The 14,950-nt window shown below is 26.6% G+C and overlaps 1 protein-coding gene across 1 annotated transcript in view; it reads right to left on the reverse strand.

The window, feature by feature from the left end:
• The window catches only part of LOC132946787 (uncharacterized), a 28,360-nt gene extending 21,767 nt beyond the window's left edge, over positions 1 to 6,593 (reverse strand). Inside the window, exon 1 of the mRNA XM_061016864.1 lies at positions 6,096 to 6,593. Within this exon, the coding sequence (XP_060872847.1) occupies positions 6,096 to 6,282 (187 nt within the window). The 5' untranslated portion in view covers positions 6,283 to 6,593. The remainder of the gene's footprint in view (positions 1 to 6,095) is intronic.
• Between the last annotated feature and the right edge of the window lie 8,357 nt (positions 6,594 to 14,950).

Raw genomic sequence — 14,950 nt, forward strand, 5'->3', positions numbered from 1 at the left:
TAATAATGACTATTTAGGCCTTAAGGATTTAACAAACAGAGCTATCTGCTGGCCACATTACTGTGAATATGCGTTGTGGTTTAAAATTTATATATGACACATTTAGCATTAAATATTAGTCCATTATTAAGTAAATTAATTAATTATAATATGAAATCATTCATCTGAATTGATAGGTACATCTGTTTAATACAAATATTACTCTATAATCTATATGTTATGCAGATTATTTAAAAATTTAAGAATAAATAATTCAACATATTGGCACAACGTATACGCTAGTAACAGGAAATGAATTGTTTATTTTAACATGATGTTCTTAATCGTAATAACTTGATGAATTCTTAACTAGTAAAAAGTTAATAAAAATCACGTTTTTAAGTATTAGGTACATTTATAAAGTATTAATTGCAATAAATATTATGAAAGATATTTAATAGATAGTTATTTTTAAATATAGACATATGGTACCTATTCAACTTTTATGATTTTAGTATAAAATATTATATCATATTTAAACAAATTATAATTTGCTTTTTTTTAGTTAACACTAATATAACATATAGAATACATCTATTTATTTACAAATTGAATGTGTATTTAGTAAATAAGTGAGAGGTTTAGAGTTAATGTATAAATTATAGAGTAGGTATTCACATTTTCACTATGTATATCAAAGCTTGAATTCAATTTTACATTAATTTAAAACATTTAGAGTCAACCATTTTAATAAGTACCTATATTGTGAAATACACCATGAATTAGTACTTAGTACTTTAGTAGGTATTTCTAGGTAAAACTTAATTCATGATAGAATTTGAATAGAAACCAGACCCACCTTTTATTTTTATTGTGTTTATTTTATAAAATTATAATTCCATCATAATCAAGAATATCTAATATATGGCAAGAAACTTGATTATTAGTAACAGGGCTTAGTCAATATTAAAATTATATACCATTTTTATTATTTTAATTCTACCTAACTATCAATATTATTTTAAAAATATACACTATATGTATATTTGTAGTTATAAATAGTTTGATATAGCATTAATTTAAAGATTACAAGCAATACATTAGTATGAAACTATTATGCCTATTTAGGCACTTAATATATTTTATTTCAAATACTTAAATCCAGATTTTTTAAAAAATTGAATATTTTTAAAACCGGCTAAACTAAAATAAAATATCAGATATATTTTAGAAGTAAATAAATTCTTATTAAACAAAATAAATAAAAATATTGTTCAATATAAGCAGTAATTTAAATTCATCAACAAAGAAACTAGTTTTAAAATAAAATAAAACTGGATATTATAATAATGTATATTATTCTTATAATATGTTCACACAATTAACTGGTTTTAAAAAAAATACATCTTTAAAAACAATAATAAAAAAAAATCAAATGAAGAGTGATCCTCTGATTTAAAAGCAAATAATTTTAGATTTATAAAACTATTTAATGTTTGATTAATTCTAATTAAATAATCAAATTGATTTCAAATCAAAAATGGTTTTAAAAATTAAAAAATATATTCTATGAAATACATACATTTTTTAATAATTCAAAAATGTATTTTTTCAAATCTATTATCTGATAGGTAATTTAATTGTTTCAACTAAATGGTTAGAATACAGATGTTAATGTTGAATTTGTGATAGTGTACCTAATGTTGTAACTAAAATAGGTACACAAATTGTTGATTGATTGGAAATTGAAATTATTTGTTATACAAATCAAAATATCTCTCTATTTTTTGTTGAAAGAGCATGTTGGATAGTAAAGTTATATAATTTTAAATGTTTTATCTCAACAATAAAACAACAGACAATTTAACAATTAGTTGGCCATTAAATGAACCTGTTTTTTTGTTTTTTCTTCAATAAATTTCTTTAAAATATCACAAATATTTTTTCATTTTGGTAAAACTATGAACATACTATTTAGTATTTTTACTGTATGGTTTACCAATTAGGTTACATTGTGTTTAAATATCATTACATGTTGATGTATTTGCTTAGGTTATAGCTTACAGACAGGGTTTATTGAATTGTAATAACTTACCATGGCTTGATAATACCTAATTAAACAAATAATAAAATAATAATAATTTATGCATTGTCCAAGTCGGTTTGGGTTATATTATGCAATATTTTAAGCACAAATGTTTGGATACCAAAAATAAAACATAATAATTGTTAATTTTAATACTAAATGCTTTGCTCAGTAGGTATTTAAAAATAGAAGTCAAACTTAAAATCTATAATAAATTGGAAATAATTTTCATAATATTGGTAATCAGAATTAATATAAACTGAGACAGCGGATATAAGAAATAAAAATAGACATAAAAACACATAATGAAGTGGCCACTCAGTGTAGTACAACCACAAATTACTATATTAAGTAGGTAAAATTTTTTAGTTGGAAAATTTCAGAAATATTTAATCTGTTTGAAGACTCAATTATGAACTATATGTGGTATAAAACGTGCTACCTATGCCACTTTAATTTATAAGTAGGTACCTCAGCAGGAACCTATTTACTAACAAGTGGTTTAGTTAATTGTTATTAGTTATGATGATCATAAAAAAAAATCATTTAAATAGGTAAAAAGTAAAAATACAATTTTAAACTGTTATTATGATAAAGTTTGTTTATATTGTATTGAGCACTTACAACTAAGATGATAATTATATTTTAGTCCATTGTATTGAGTTATTTACATTTTATCGATATTTATATTTTAACTCATAACTTCTTATATTAAATAGGTAATTTATAGGTAATCCTATATATTTTGAGATTCATTACAATTTATTTATAGAATAATCAACATTGTGCCTATTTATATAATAATTACACAAATCATATAGGCTTATAATATTATATTTTTGGTGATTTTTTTTGTAGAATTACATTTTAAATATAATATCTAGATATCTAGTAATACTTTCAGATTACGAGCAAAAAGATGAATACAATATGTTTTACAATATTTATTTGTCTGTGCCTTGTGGAGTATCGAAAATGTATTTAATCATACAAAGGTACCTAGGTATCTATAATTTTGAATTTTACTATATTATTTTATAGTGGAAGTTACCCCAGGAGTCAGGAAACCTAGTTTTTGTAAAACAGAATTAATGTTTTAAGTTATTAAAAAGAAGATTGTTATTAAGGGACATAAAATATAAAGTGTTCATTGTTCAAAAATGACCATGTAGGTAAAACATAATTTTGTAAGTTGATTGTGAATAATTATAAAACGCAAAAATTATGTCAAAATCCGGTAAAATTCTAGAAGGTAATACTAATTGGTTCAATTATATGAGTTAAACCATCTTTAGCTTAAACACAAAATTATAAATCATTGTAGTCATTTAACCTTGTTAACAAGTCATGAAAGTTATAATGTTATGCCACTAAGTATTTATATTTTGCATGTACAAAAAATTTTTTAAGTATGGCGGATGTTTAAAGTGAAATTTAAAATTATATATTAAGGGCAGTATTAGTTATATATTTAATTCTAAAACAATAAGTTTTATAGGTGGTACTCATGTGGCATGCTACATTCGTAAAATGAAACCTACCCAAAATCTATACGCATGTACTGTGCTACCTACCAAAAAATATTAGATCTTATAAATGTTATATTTTATTTCATTTTACTATGGGGGACTGTACCTGTGACTGTGTTATTAAGATAAACAATATATTAAAACGGTGGTACAATACTATAATAGCTATTTATTTTCTATTATATGTCTATACTATTAAGCCATAACTTGTAAAATGTATCCACCAAGACCCACAATAACTTACTTTTAGATATAAAAACAACATTACAATTTATATTAACGTATTGAAATACTTGATGCACGTCAGCAATATATTAGTTAAATTTTAGTTTAATACATTTTTATAAATCAATAATCAGTAGGTAAAATGCAGTAAACACTTTTAAAGTTTTTTGGTAGTTAGCCTAGGTAGTGGTAGTGGTAGGTCGCACACTACACAAGTACCTTATAGGTAAACATTTTTCAAAATGTAAGATATTTTTATTTAATGCATTTGATGATAAAATTTTTCAAATGCAATGTAGGTACTTACTTACAATCTATACTCAGTCTCAAAAGAGAAAAATCAGTTGGCCAACCAATTTTTGTTAGTGCTGCGCATCTTTACCAACTATCCTGTTCTAGAGTGATCATATGGTTCTGGACTTGTCAATCGCATCATTCACAGTGAGCAAAAAGTGATTGTTCTCTTTTGAGACAGAGTATACATTCAAACTTAAATTTTAAAGTGAAAGATAGATAAAATGTACCTAGTTAATAAAATTACTTTAAAAAGTAATAATATGGTATTAAAATATTAAATATTTAAATACAATAGCCAATAAGTATTATACAATATTATAATTCCTATAAAATAAACTAATTATTTGTTGATACCTAGTTCAAAGTTAAAATAAATACCAACCCACTTCCTAAAGTGTATTTGTGAACATGAACATTGACAGTACCTAATAAGGACAACAAATTCAGTATAAGCAATTGTATACAATTCATTTTGAGATAAATTTGTGTATTTTTAGATTCTAAATTTCTAGTAAGGTTAAATTGTTTAGTACCTATTCTTAAATGTTATTTATCTTTAAAAAGTAGAATAGACGTATTCACATTGTCCATTGGATAACATTCACATATAAATGTGACAAAATATACTCAATATTATGTATTATCTTAAGGCAATTCGACACCGTGATTTTCTGTTGTCTAATTCACAAGGGACAGGATTTTAGACGGGGTCTTTGCCAAACAAACCAATTGATTTAATCAAGCGATAAGAATTTTAAAAACAGATTTGAATTTGTCGTCAAGTATCCTTGGAATCAATTTTTCCACATTTTAGATTTTTTTATTTTAACTTCTCAAAAATTGAAATACTCTTTTTTCATATAATATTTTTAGGAATTTAGGAGGATAATATAAAAATGTGGGGAAGTCGATTTAAAGTAAACTTGACGACTAATTCAAATCTGTTTTTAGAATTCTTATTGGTTTATTAGATCAATAAAAAAATATGTTTGACAAAAAACACGTCTAAAATATTATGTCGTGTGTGTGTTAGACAAAAACAGAAAATCACGGTATCAAATCCCCTTAATGAAGTCTCTTATTGACAAAAATTATCATTTCTTTTCTATTCTTGCTAAATACCTAATTAGTATAAATAGTAATATTTTAAATGTTTAGTTACCTACTCAATAAACATTTTACTCTCAATTATTAATTTTTACATACCTACCTAATATACCTATTTTACTACCCAAATATTATATTATTATTAAAAATGAAAACAAATGTTAATCCATAAAAAATAGTGATTTGACTAGGTAAATACTTGGTGAATACTAACATTTAAACAGATTATTTATTTCAATAATTACAATTTATATGAGATAAAATTGTGAATTTTAAACAATCTAAGTACCTACTTAAGTAAAATACAAAATACAAAAATTTAATATTGGTTTTGAAGTTTATTTATATTACCTATATATGAATAATATTATGTAGGTAATTACTTAATATTTAATAAATGAAATGAAATGGGTACATTCCAAAAATTATGGTAAAATAAAGGTTAGGTGGTGGCTTGATGTAGATACCTACCATTTACAATGTTGATTCATGTAAGACAAAAGAGAACATTAATGAGCTCAAGTTGAGCCCAATAACTTATAATTAATATGAATACGATAATGTACAAGATATTCATGTACCTATACAGCAATATAGGCACTTACCTACCTATCTACCAATAATTTGATAAACATTCATTCATATTTTATTTTTTAAAAATATATTACGAGAAGAAAGATGAAACTGAATTGTTAAATGAGTAAAAATTAAAATTTTAGTGAATTATTGAGAACATTAGAAAATACATTTTAGGTTATTATCTAAATGTATGATAAAAATACTTCAAAAATTCAGGAAGCTGGTTTGATACTCAATATACAATTTAAATTATAAATTAAAAGTTGTTACCTATTATATACTAAGCTCATTACCTTTTCTTCTCCCGTATGGTCCAGAGAATGTAGAATTCTTGCCAATGACATTTTCGTCCACATACTTTAAAAGCTTCACCGGGTCAGCGGACTTCTGTATAGGTTTTGTCACTTTAACATAATCATCGGGCAGTGCGTAAAACTTTCTATTGGCAAACTTTTTTGTAGTATTTTTTACAGAATTCATTACTAACAGGTAACAATAATTATTGTCCCAGTGCTAATTTCATGACAGTCACAGTGCTACGTCTAAAATTGCGCACGTGTTTTGTGAGTAAGAAGTAGGTTTCTACTGTTCGGATGCACAGTTTTAAAAAATAACGAAGAAATTAATCGAATAGGTAGGTACCAAAAAAAAAAAACGGTCAAAAATAATCGGCAGCAAACGTAAGTATTGAATATCGATAATATAAGCTCCAACGACTAAGGTCTACGACTTACGAGTAGCCGTAGCGTATTATAGTGTATAATACTACAATCGTTGGCGAGTTTCAAATTGCAATGTTATGTTATCTCAACTGTACGTACTCTGTATCAAGTAAAAAAGAATAATAATCAGTGTGACCACGGATCACGTGAATACAATGATATTATCATATTTTATTTTTATAATAACAATGATAGTATGTGATGATAGTTTTTTAATGTATTTGGCGAAAGGATTGCATTTCAAAATATTATTAATAATTATGACGTATTGACGTGTGTGTTATATCATAAATATTATAATAATATAGTTTAAAAGTTTCAAGTACCCACGATTTACGAATAATAGTTTTAAATTACAACAAAGTATAAATAAAATCGTTATTCTTCGTTTAGATATTGTTCAAATTAAATTAGAACTTGAAATATCTATAAAAAAAAAAATGTGTTCATATATTATATCATTTTAAAATTTTTTGATTACATGGTTATTTTTTTATGAGAAACCTTGTTTAAAATTTTCAATCCTTAGCTATGAAAATTGAACATTTTATAAATTTTTAACCAAAAAGAAATTTACATGTTATATCTTGATGAATTTTGTCTAAATTTAAACTTTAAATACCTATAAAAATATATATATATATATGTATTAAACCACCATTATAACAATTTATGGGTAAATTTGTAATACATTTTCAAACTTTTCGACACAAAGCAAAACTTTGTAATGGCATTTTTGGAAGAATATAGATAATAATTTAATTTAATTTAATTCCTTAAATCTTGAAACTTTCAATTACCAATTACTTTCAATTATAATTTATAAATATTACAAATTACAATATTTCGGTATCGAAATAATTCAAAATTTTAATGATTGAGGATTGGATTCAGGTAATCAGGTTTATGCATTTTATCTTAACTGCATAATAGTTCTAAATATACAATAAGAATATTAGATGAAAAATGTTTAGTATATAATAATCTGTACAGTGGCGCACAGAAGTTTTATAATAAGTGGGGCTCATGGCTTAAATATTTTTCAGTATATCCACCACCCCAAACACATACCAATAACACGTTTGTTCTTTTTGAAAAAAACATTTAATCATAACAAATTATCTGTACATAAACTTAGTACATAGTTTATGAAAAAGATGCAAACGAACATATTTTAAGGAGTTCAATATAGGCAATAATATTAGTGCGTGCTTGCGATTCGTATAAGTGTGTGCGTAGTAAATTATCATTGTTTGATGGGAAAGTGAATCTAGTTGGTGAATTCAAAAGGTCAAAATTTAAAATTTTCAATAGTTTTCAAAAGCGCCGGGAAAATAAAAAAAAAATTAGGGAAAAACGGGATTTTTTAAGCAAAATCGATTTTGGTTTTTGGTGTAACTCTAAAACAAATGACTGTAGAGGCGTATAATTTTCACTAAATATTTATATTAGCATTTCCTATACAGCTATAAACCATAAAACTTATAAAATATTTTGACTTGCTTTGAGTGGTTTACGGCCATTTCCAGTATCCACATTTTTTAGTTTTTTTTTCCATAATTGTCAATACAATTTTATTTGTAGGGTCAAAAAGCGTAAAAATGTAATGAAAAACTCCTGATATATTGTTTCTTTAACAGTTGAAAAATATTAAAAATACATAGGCACAATTTTTATTGATAAACATCTAAAGTTCGAATTTAGACAAAATGTATCAAATTTAAAATTTAAAAATTTATAAAATGTTCAACCTTTATAGCTAAGGATTAGAAATGTATAACAAGATTCCATATTTCTATTAATTTTTCTATCGAAGTATCTATTTTAAATATAATATATTTGGTCAGTATTTTGAATAAAAGAAAATGAATTGTCAATCGAACTGCTGGAACTATTGGTAAAAGTTACTTATGATATAATATTATAATAATAGATAATTTTTGATTATTTCATTTTTAACATTGATCACATAGTCACTTGCAATAATTTGATTTTTGAATAATTTTATTGTATACTTCATAAACAATAAAATAAAATACTTAGAGAGAAAGAACATGAAAAACACCAACCGTATTCAAACAAATTATTACAAGATTGTGCCAAATCGTAACAAATAGACGAACAAAATAAACAAGTAACACCATGTCACTATGGTCTATGATATTTTAAGTTTTATAAGATAATTATTATATAATTACATAGCTACAAAAACAAACCAATAGCCCGACGGTATCTATTAAACTTTCTATATTTTCAAAAAAAATTATGTACAATTTATGTGCAATTATTTTGCATCACATATAGGTAGGTATATGAATAAATAATTTATTTTTATTTTCAACTCCCACGTAAAGCATTCCGGAATATTATAATAAAGTACCTAAACTTATGATAATTCATATTCATTTATAGTCTGTAAGTGGCTGTAACAATGCTCAAAATCTCAACCCATGTGTGCATATAATATTATATTATACATAGGTTAGGTATATAATATATTTTATTTTTAATTTAAAATTGTACAATCTGTTTGTAAATCTAACAATGAGCAAATGTGATGATATAGGCGTGGATAATAAAAACAATTTTATCATTAACACAATGAAAAATCCTACCATTGGTTGAACTTTGATATATATAATAATATATACCAATATAATATTATAATAATTAATAATATTATGGTATAATATAATATATAGTTATTACTACAGTCATTTTATACCAAATCATTTAGAATTGCAGAGGATAGACTTGTTTTTCTTCAATTATGTTATTTGTAAAATTTATCACATGCAACAATTTGTAGCCTTGTCCTAAATATTAGTATGAAAATGTACTCGAATTAAAACATACACACTTCGAGTGTACAATTTGAATCAACTTAGTTTTTACATTTTTTAACGTTTCATGTATACAGGACATAGGTACCTATTTTTATTAAAATTAAATGATATAATAATAATAGGTGTAAATATTTTTATTTTTATTAATTTAATATGTACCTACCTACTATACCAAAAAAATGTACCTATATATTATACTAAAGATACCTATTATATAAAGTAGATTGGTAGGTCTGCGCTAATACCATATACAATCTGGCCGAAGAATAACGCTTACTGCTCAAACCACGATTATAGGTAATCTAAAAACTATAAAACTTTGCAGAATATTGAATAAATGGGTTTTGCTGGTAAGACAAGAAGGTATAGGTATTGCGCACAAATTCAGAAAATAGTCTAACAAAATTACACTGATGGCCGATTATGGTGCACTTATGCATTTTATAAATTAATTTATGGTGTCAGGGGGAACATTACTATAAACTAAACCCCCAAGTTTTTTCCGAATTGGTCATAAGCTGTTAATATTACAAATTCACTAAACCACACTTGCTAAAATTGTTTGCAAATAATTAATATTAAAAAAAAAAATTAGGATTAGGAGGCCATTGCAGATACCTTATGGTTTATGACTTTATGAGATATGAGTTTTATACGTATGGGGTTTTTTCAATTAAAGATAATATATTAATATTACTTCATCTATAGTTAGAGAATTATACAATATTTTGAAGTAAAATAACTATGAATTACTAATAATTTTCAACATATGTTTACACATTACACTGCATAGTTGCCTTAATTATAGTAGGCAGACAAATTTATAATTTTAGTAGAATAAGATTAAACACGTTTTCAGCACATTTATTTTAAATCAATCTTGATATTTAGCCATTACACTGTACAACAAGAAATAGGCACCAAGGATTTATATAACATAAATATGTGAGTTTTCGGTTAACGCATATGTCTGAGCTATTATCAACTATTTCATGCGATTCATTACCTAGTACCTACTATAATTTTAATACGCATAGGTATATTTCATAAAAGCTTTTTCATAATAGCCTTTAATCGATTGTGTGGACAACAAATTAAACTGTGTATTATTGATCAAAACATCACCAAATTTTGAAAAATTAGAAATTTAACACAGCGGTTATCTATTAGAGGAGTGTACCTTGTAGTTTTTAATAAAATATCGTGGAACTACGAACTATGCACTTGCATATACTATAATATTTTATAATAATATGTTTATATTTTGCAGTATTTGGTACTACCTCCTATTGGCTATTATACATTAGTAGATCTTATTTTAAAACATAATATTATACATACTTTGCATAATTGACAGTTGTATTCTATACATCTATAGAATGGTAGTTACATACTAATCATACCTGTGGTACCTATTTGTGAAAAATGATTTTTGCAAAATTTCTGAGTATTTTATTTTTTTTTATGATTGTGCGCGGACAATAATTTTGTTATTATAATATTAAAGTAATACGCTATAGTAATTAAAGTATTTTTTTCTTTTAGTTGACGCCCGTTTATTAAGGTATTAATGTCAAAATATATAATATATATGAATGTTTTGCTGTAAATATATTTAACTGAAAACAATTAATAGTTATAAACTATAAAGCCATAAAGAGAGAAAAATGTACGAATATATTTTATAGTTTGTCCCTTTAATAGTTTAATGTATCAAATAATATTAATAATACACATTAGCGCAAATAGGGGGGGGCTTGGGGGGACTTAGTTCCCCCAAATGTCGGTCAAGTCCCCCCAGTTCAAAATCTAGTAATAAGTACTAATTTTAGATTCTGAGCGGAGCGAGGAATGTAATGGTTTTACAATGATGTATATTTCTTTTTTATTCTGTAAACACTTTTTCTCCCTCTAAAATTGCTCAAAAGTATCAAGTATAGCATCTTTTCTGAAAGGTAATGTTCTTGAGCTGGTACTTTAAAGAGGTCATTTTTCGATTTTCGAAACGCTATTCGAAATAAAAGAAAAAAACATACGATTTCACGATTTTATAATATTAAATATTTACGGACGACGTTTTCTACCAGACATATTGCTTCAAATGAAAAATTACAAGAGATATTTTTTGTTGTATTTTGGATTTTGTTTCTTACGGTTTACTTGAAATTTGGGTTTTTTACTTATATTATCCATACCTAGACATGGTAAAATTTTTAAAATATTTGAGCGACTTATGAGCTTTTTCTTTTATTTTATATTTTTATTAATTTTTATGATATTTCCTAATTATAATTATATAAATTACCTATTTATATAAATCGTTCTTAAGCTGTTCTTAAAACGCTTTGTTTATCACCATAGAAACGAATAAAATTAAATAAAAAAGATTCCCTCGTCCGCTCAGAATTGTTTTTTATCGAATGCAATCATTGCACTCAAATCGAATACAGTAAAATTACACTATCCTGTCCGAGGCCCGAAGGACCTCATCCACCACCGAAATGCGCTGACCTACTTTTTTTATATTCTGTGGTACTAAGCATTGTGGCCTATGGGGAGGGGGGCTTGAGTCCCCCCAAAAAATTTACTCAATTTGCGCCTATGATTATACATAACATACGTTTTCGTCGATCGACGAATAAGCTGATGATTGTTTTATGTTTATAATTTTTATTTTTTATATTTTTAAAATGAACATCGTGTTTTCAATATCCATGTTATACATATAATATTTGCAGCGTGGCGCCATCGATTGCGAATTAATACCGCCTGCTGGCTATTTAATAAGTGGTATAGTAGAGGTGTGAGGGATGAGAGAAAATACGCAATTGATAAAAATTCCTTTGAATTTGAAGTCCTGCGTATAACTGTACTGTATTTGTCAGTCAGTGGCCACTACACAATGGCGCAAATAGGAACAATTTTCTGATGGGGAGTGGGGGGGGGGGTTAGATAATTCTACCCCTACTCTAGGTTATTTTTTCAAAATTTAAATATATATCATGTAAGAGAATTTATATTTATATTATTTTATCCCAAGTATTGCACGCATAAAAAATATATAAATACATTATATTATATACCTACCTATATATTATCATACTTAGAAATATTTTCTTGATAAATTAATGCATTTATTTTATCATAAAAAGCAAGACAAAACAATTTGTTGTTAAATGGAACATACAATGAATATTTTATTAATAAATAAATATAAAATGTGAAAACCATTTTTATTGAGGACGCCACACCCGCATGTTTTGTCTCCGTCTTACAAATTTAGGTACAACATGGCATATTGTATGTTCACAATAATACATTTTACACTGTAATTTCTAAAATTAAAGTGAATTATTGACCGCTTCTAAAATTTAAAGGAAGGTTATTCGTTATTATCTAGAGCATCTCGGAGGCTTTTATTGATAAATAAATTACATTTACTACATTGTTTGTACATTTTAAAATGATCATAACTTACTTAAAAATAATTATATCAATAAAATCCTCCGAGATGCTAGATTATAATCTTACCTTTAAAGTTTAAATTGTATCATGGGTTAAATCCCTCTAATTTTAAAAATAACAGTAAAATGGATTATTATGTTAACGTACAATTTACTATGTTATACGTTTGTAAGACGGAGACAACACATGCCGGTGTGGCGTTCTCTTAAATATTATTTCTTAACATAATACAAATAATAAAAAATACTAATCTATGAATTTTTACAAAGCCAGTGCATGTCCATTAAAAAACAATATTAATTTAAACATTCTTAGTTTTCTAAATGGCAATATAATGAGTCAATAAATCTTCATTAACACGATTTTTTGCACTAACTATAAGATTTTCGAAACGAGCCAAATTTGGGATATTCGGTTCGATTCATAATAAAATTCATCTGTTTGTTTAAGCCAAAAATGTTCAGGTTTAATCCGTTCTCAAAAACAATGGGTTGTAATATAATTACGGCTTGTAGTTCTACATGATGACAAAATGATGACAAAATGGGAACGTGTTCTTCAAGGCTAGGTTGTACCGGAAGGCCGTCGATATGACGTACAACAAGCGTTTGAAGGCCTACAAGCCGAACACTGAGTGCCATGCGCTCGCGCAGGCCAACCGGTCGGCCGCGTACTTCCACTTGGGCGAATACGAAACATTGCCTAAAGGACGCGCTCTGTGCCATGGAGTCCGACAATTACCCATCCAAGCTCGCGTACAAGCTGCACAAGCGAATCGGGCACTTAGAACGCATTTTGGGCTACATCGAACATGCGAAGATAAGCTACGCCTTGTGCCTGAAACGACTAGACGAGGCGGACATGTCTGCGGAGAACAAGCGCAAGTTCAGGGTGGAGGTGGAAATGGAAGTGACCAAGTGCGAAAAAGTCGAGGAACAGCCGACTAAGTCGACAACTTCGAGGGAAACACCTTGCGTCGAGCAGCTGGTTGGCGGAAGAAACGAAAATATCCCTGCACTATCAGCCTTTGTGGAATTAAAAATGTCCGAGAATATGGGACGAGGTGTTTATACTATTCACGACATTAACCCTGGTTAATGATATGTGGGTAGGTAGGTACTTTATGTACCCAAGCTCTTTTTGGTAATATAGAAGTCGGAGTAGGCGGGAAAGTTTAAGAACAAAATATTTTGTTACTTTTACAATATAAGTAATTATAAAAAATGTTTTGCATGATAAAAATAATCATCCCTAAACCAATCATTTGCATTAGTGACTTAAACTGCCTCTGACGAGATTAGTGATATAATGCAAACTATCGTCCAAATAAATCATTCATAAGAACTAGGCCGCTCTCATAATATACAAAGATTTTTATTCAAAGCTCTTTTGGCTATAATAATAATACTATTATACTATAATATTATAACACTTAGCAAATAGCAGTTAGCTTCGATAAGCTTTGAAGTATTTTTGGATATGTTCGACTTGTATACCTAATTCAACAATTTTATTTTTTGCCTTCGGATATTTTTTTACTAATATAATTTTTGGACCTTGACAAACGTTACAAAATAAATAAATAAAAATAAGTGTTCCTTAGGCACTAGTGTTAGGTACCTTTATATAATTTTATTTATTAAATAAAATTAAGTTTTTTTTTATCAAGGACATCCATGTATTTATTATATTAATTTATATTTATGTAATTTATTATGATAACCCCTCCCATCCATATTAAATTTGTGTCTATGGTATTACCTATTCATTTTTAGGTGATGTTGTGGCCATAGATGATTTTTACATTTATGGGCCTTTATCAGAATTTGGAGAAGTTTGTCATTATAATGGTTGCATGAAGATAGATTCATCACTTATTCACTGTCCTAAATGTTTGTTGGTATGGTTTTTTTTCTACTTAATACAAGTAAAAAATGTGGATAAGTGGATGTCGCTCTGCTGTACAGTAGGTTACAAGTGTGTCACTGTAATGGATGGTGTTAAATTTGAATTCAATGATATAATATCATTGTATAAGAAAAACGATTCTGAGCGAAAACGGTCAGTCAGCCTATGATATTACCAAGTATTTGATGATATTATTGTGAATAAAGT

The sequence above is a fragment of the Metopolophium dirhodum genome, chromosome 6 (assembly GCF_019925205.1).
Source record: "Metopolophium dirhodum isolate CAU chromosome 6, ASM1992520v1, whole genome shotgun sequence".
NCBI classification, from domain to species: Eukaryota; Metazoa; Arthropoda; class Insecta; order Hemiptera; family Aphididae; genus Metopolophium; species Metopolophium dirhodum.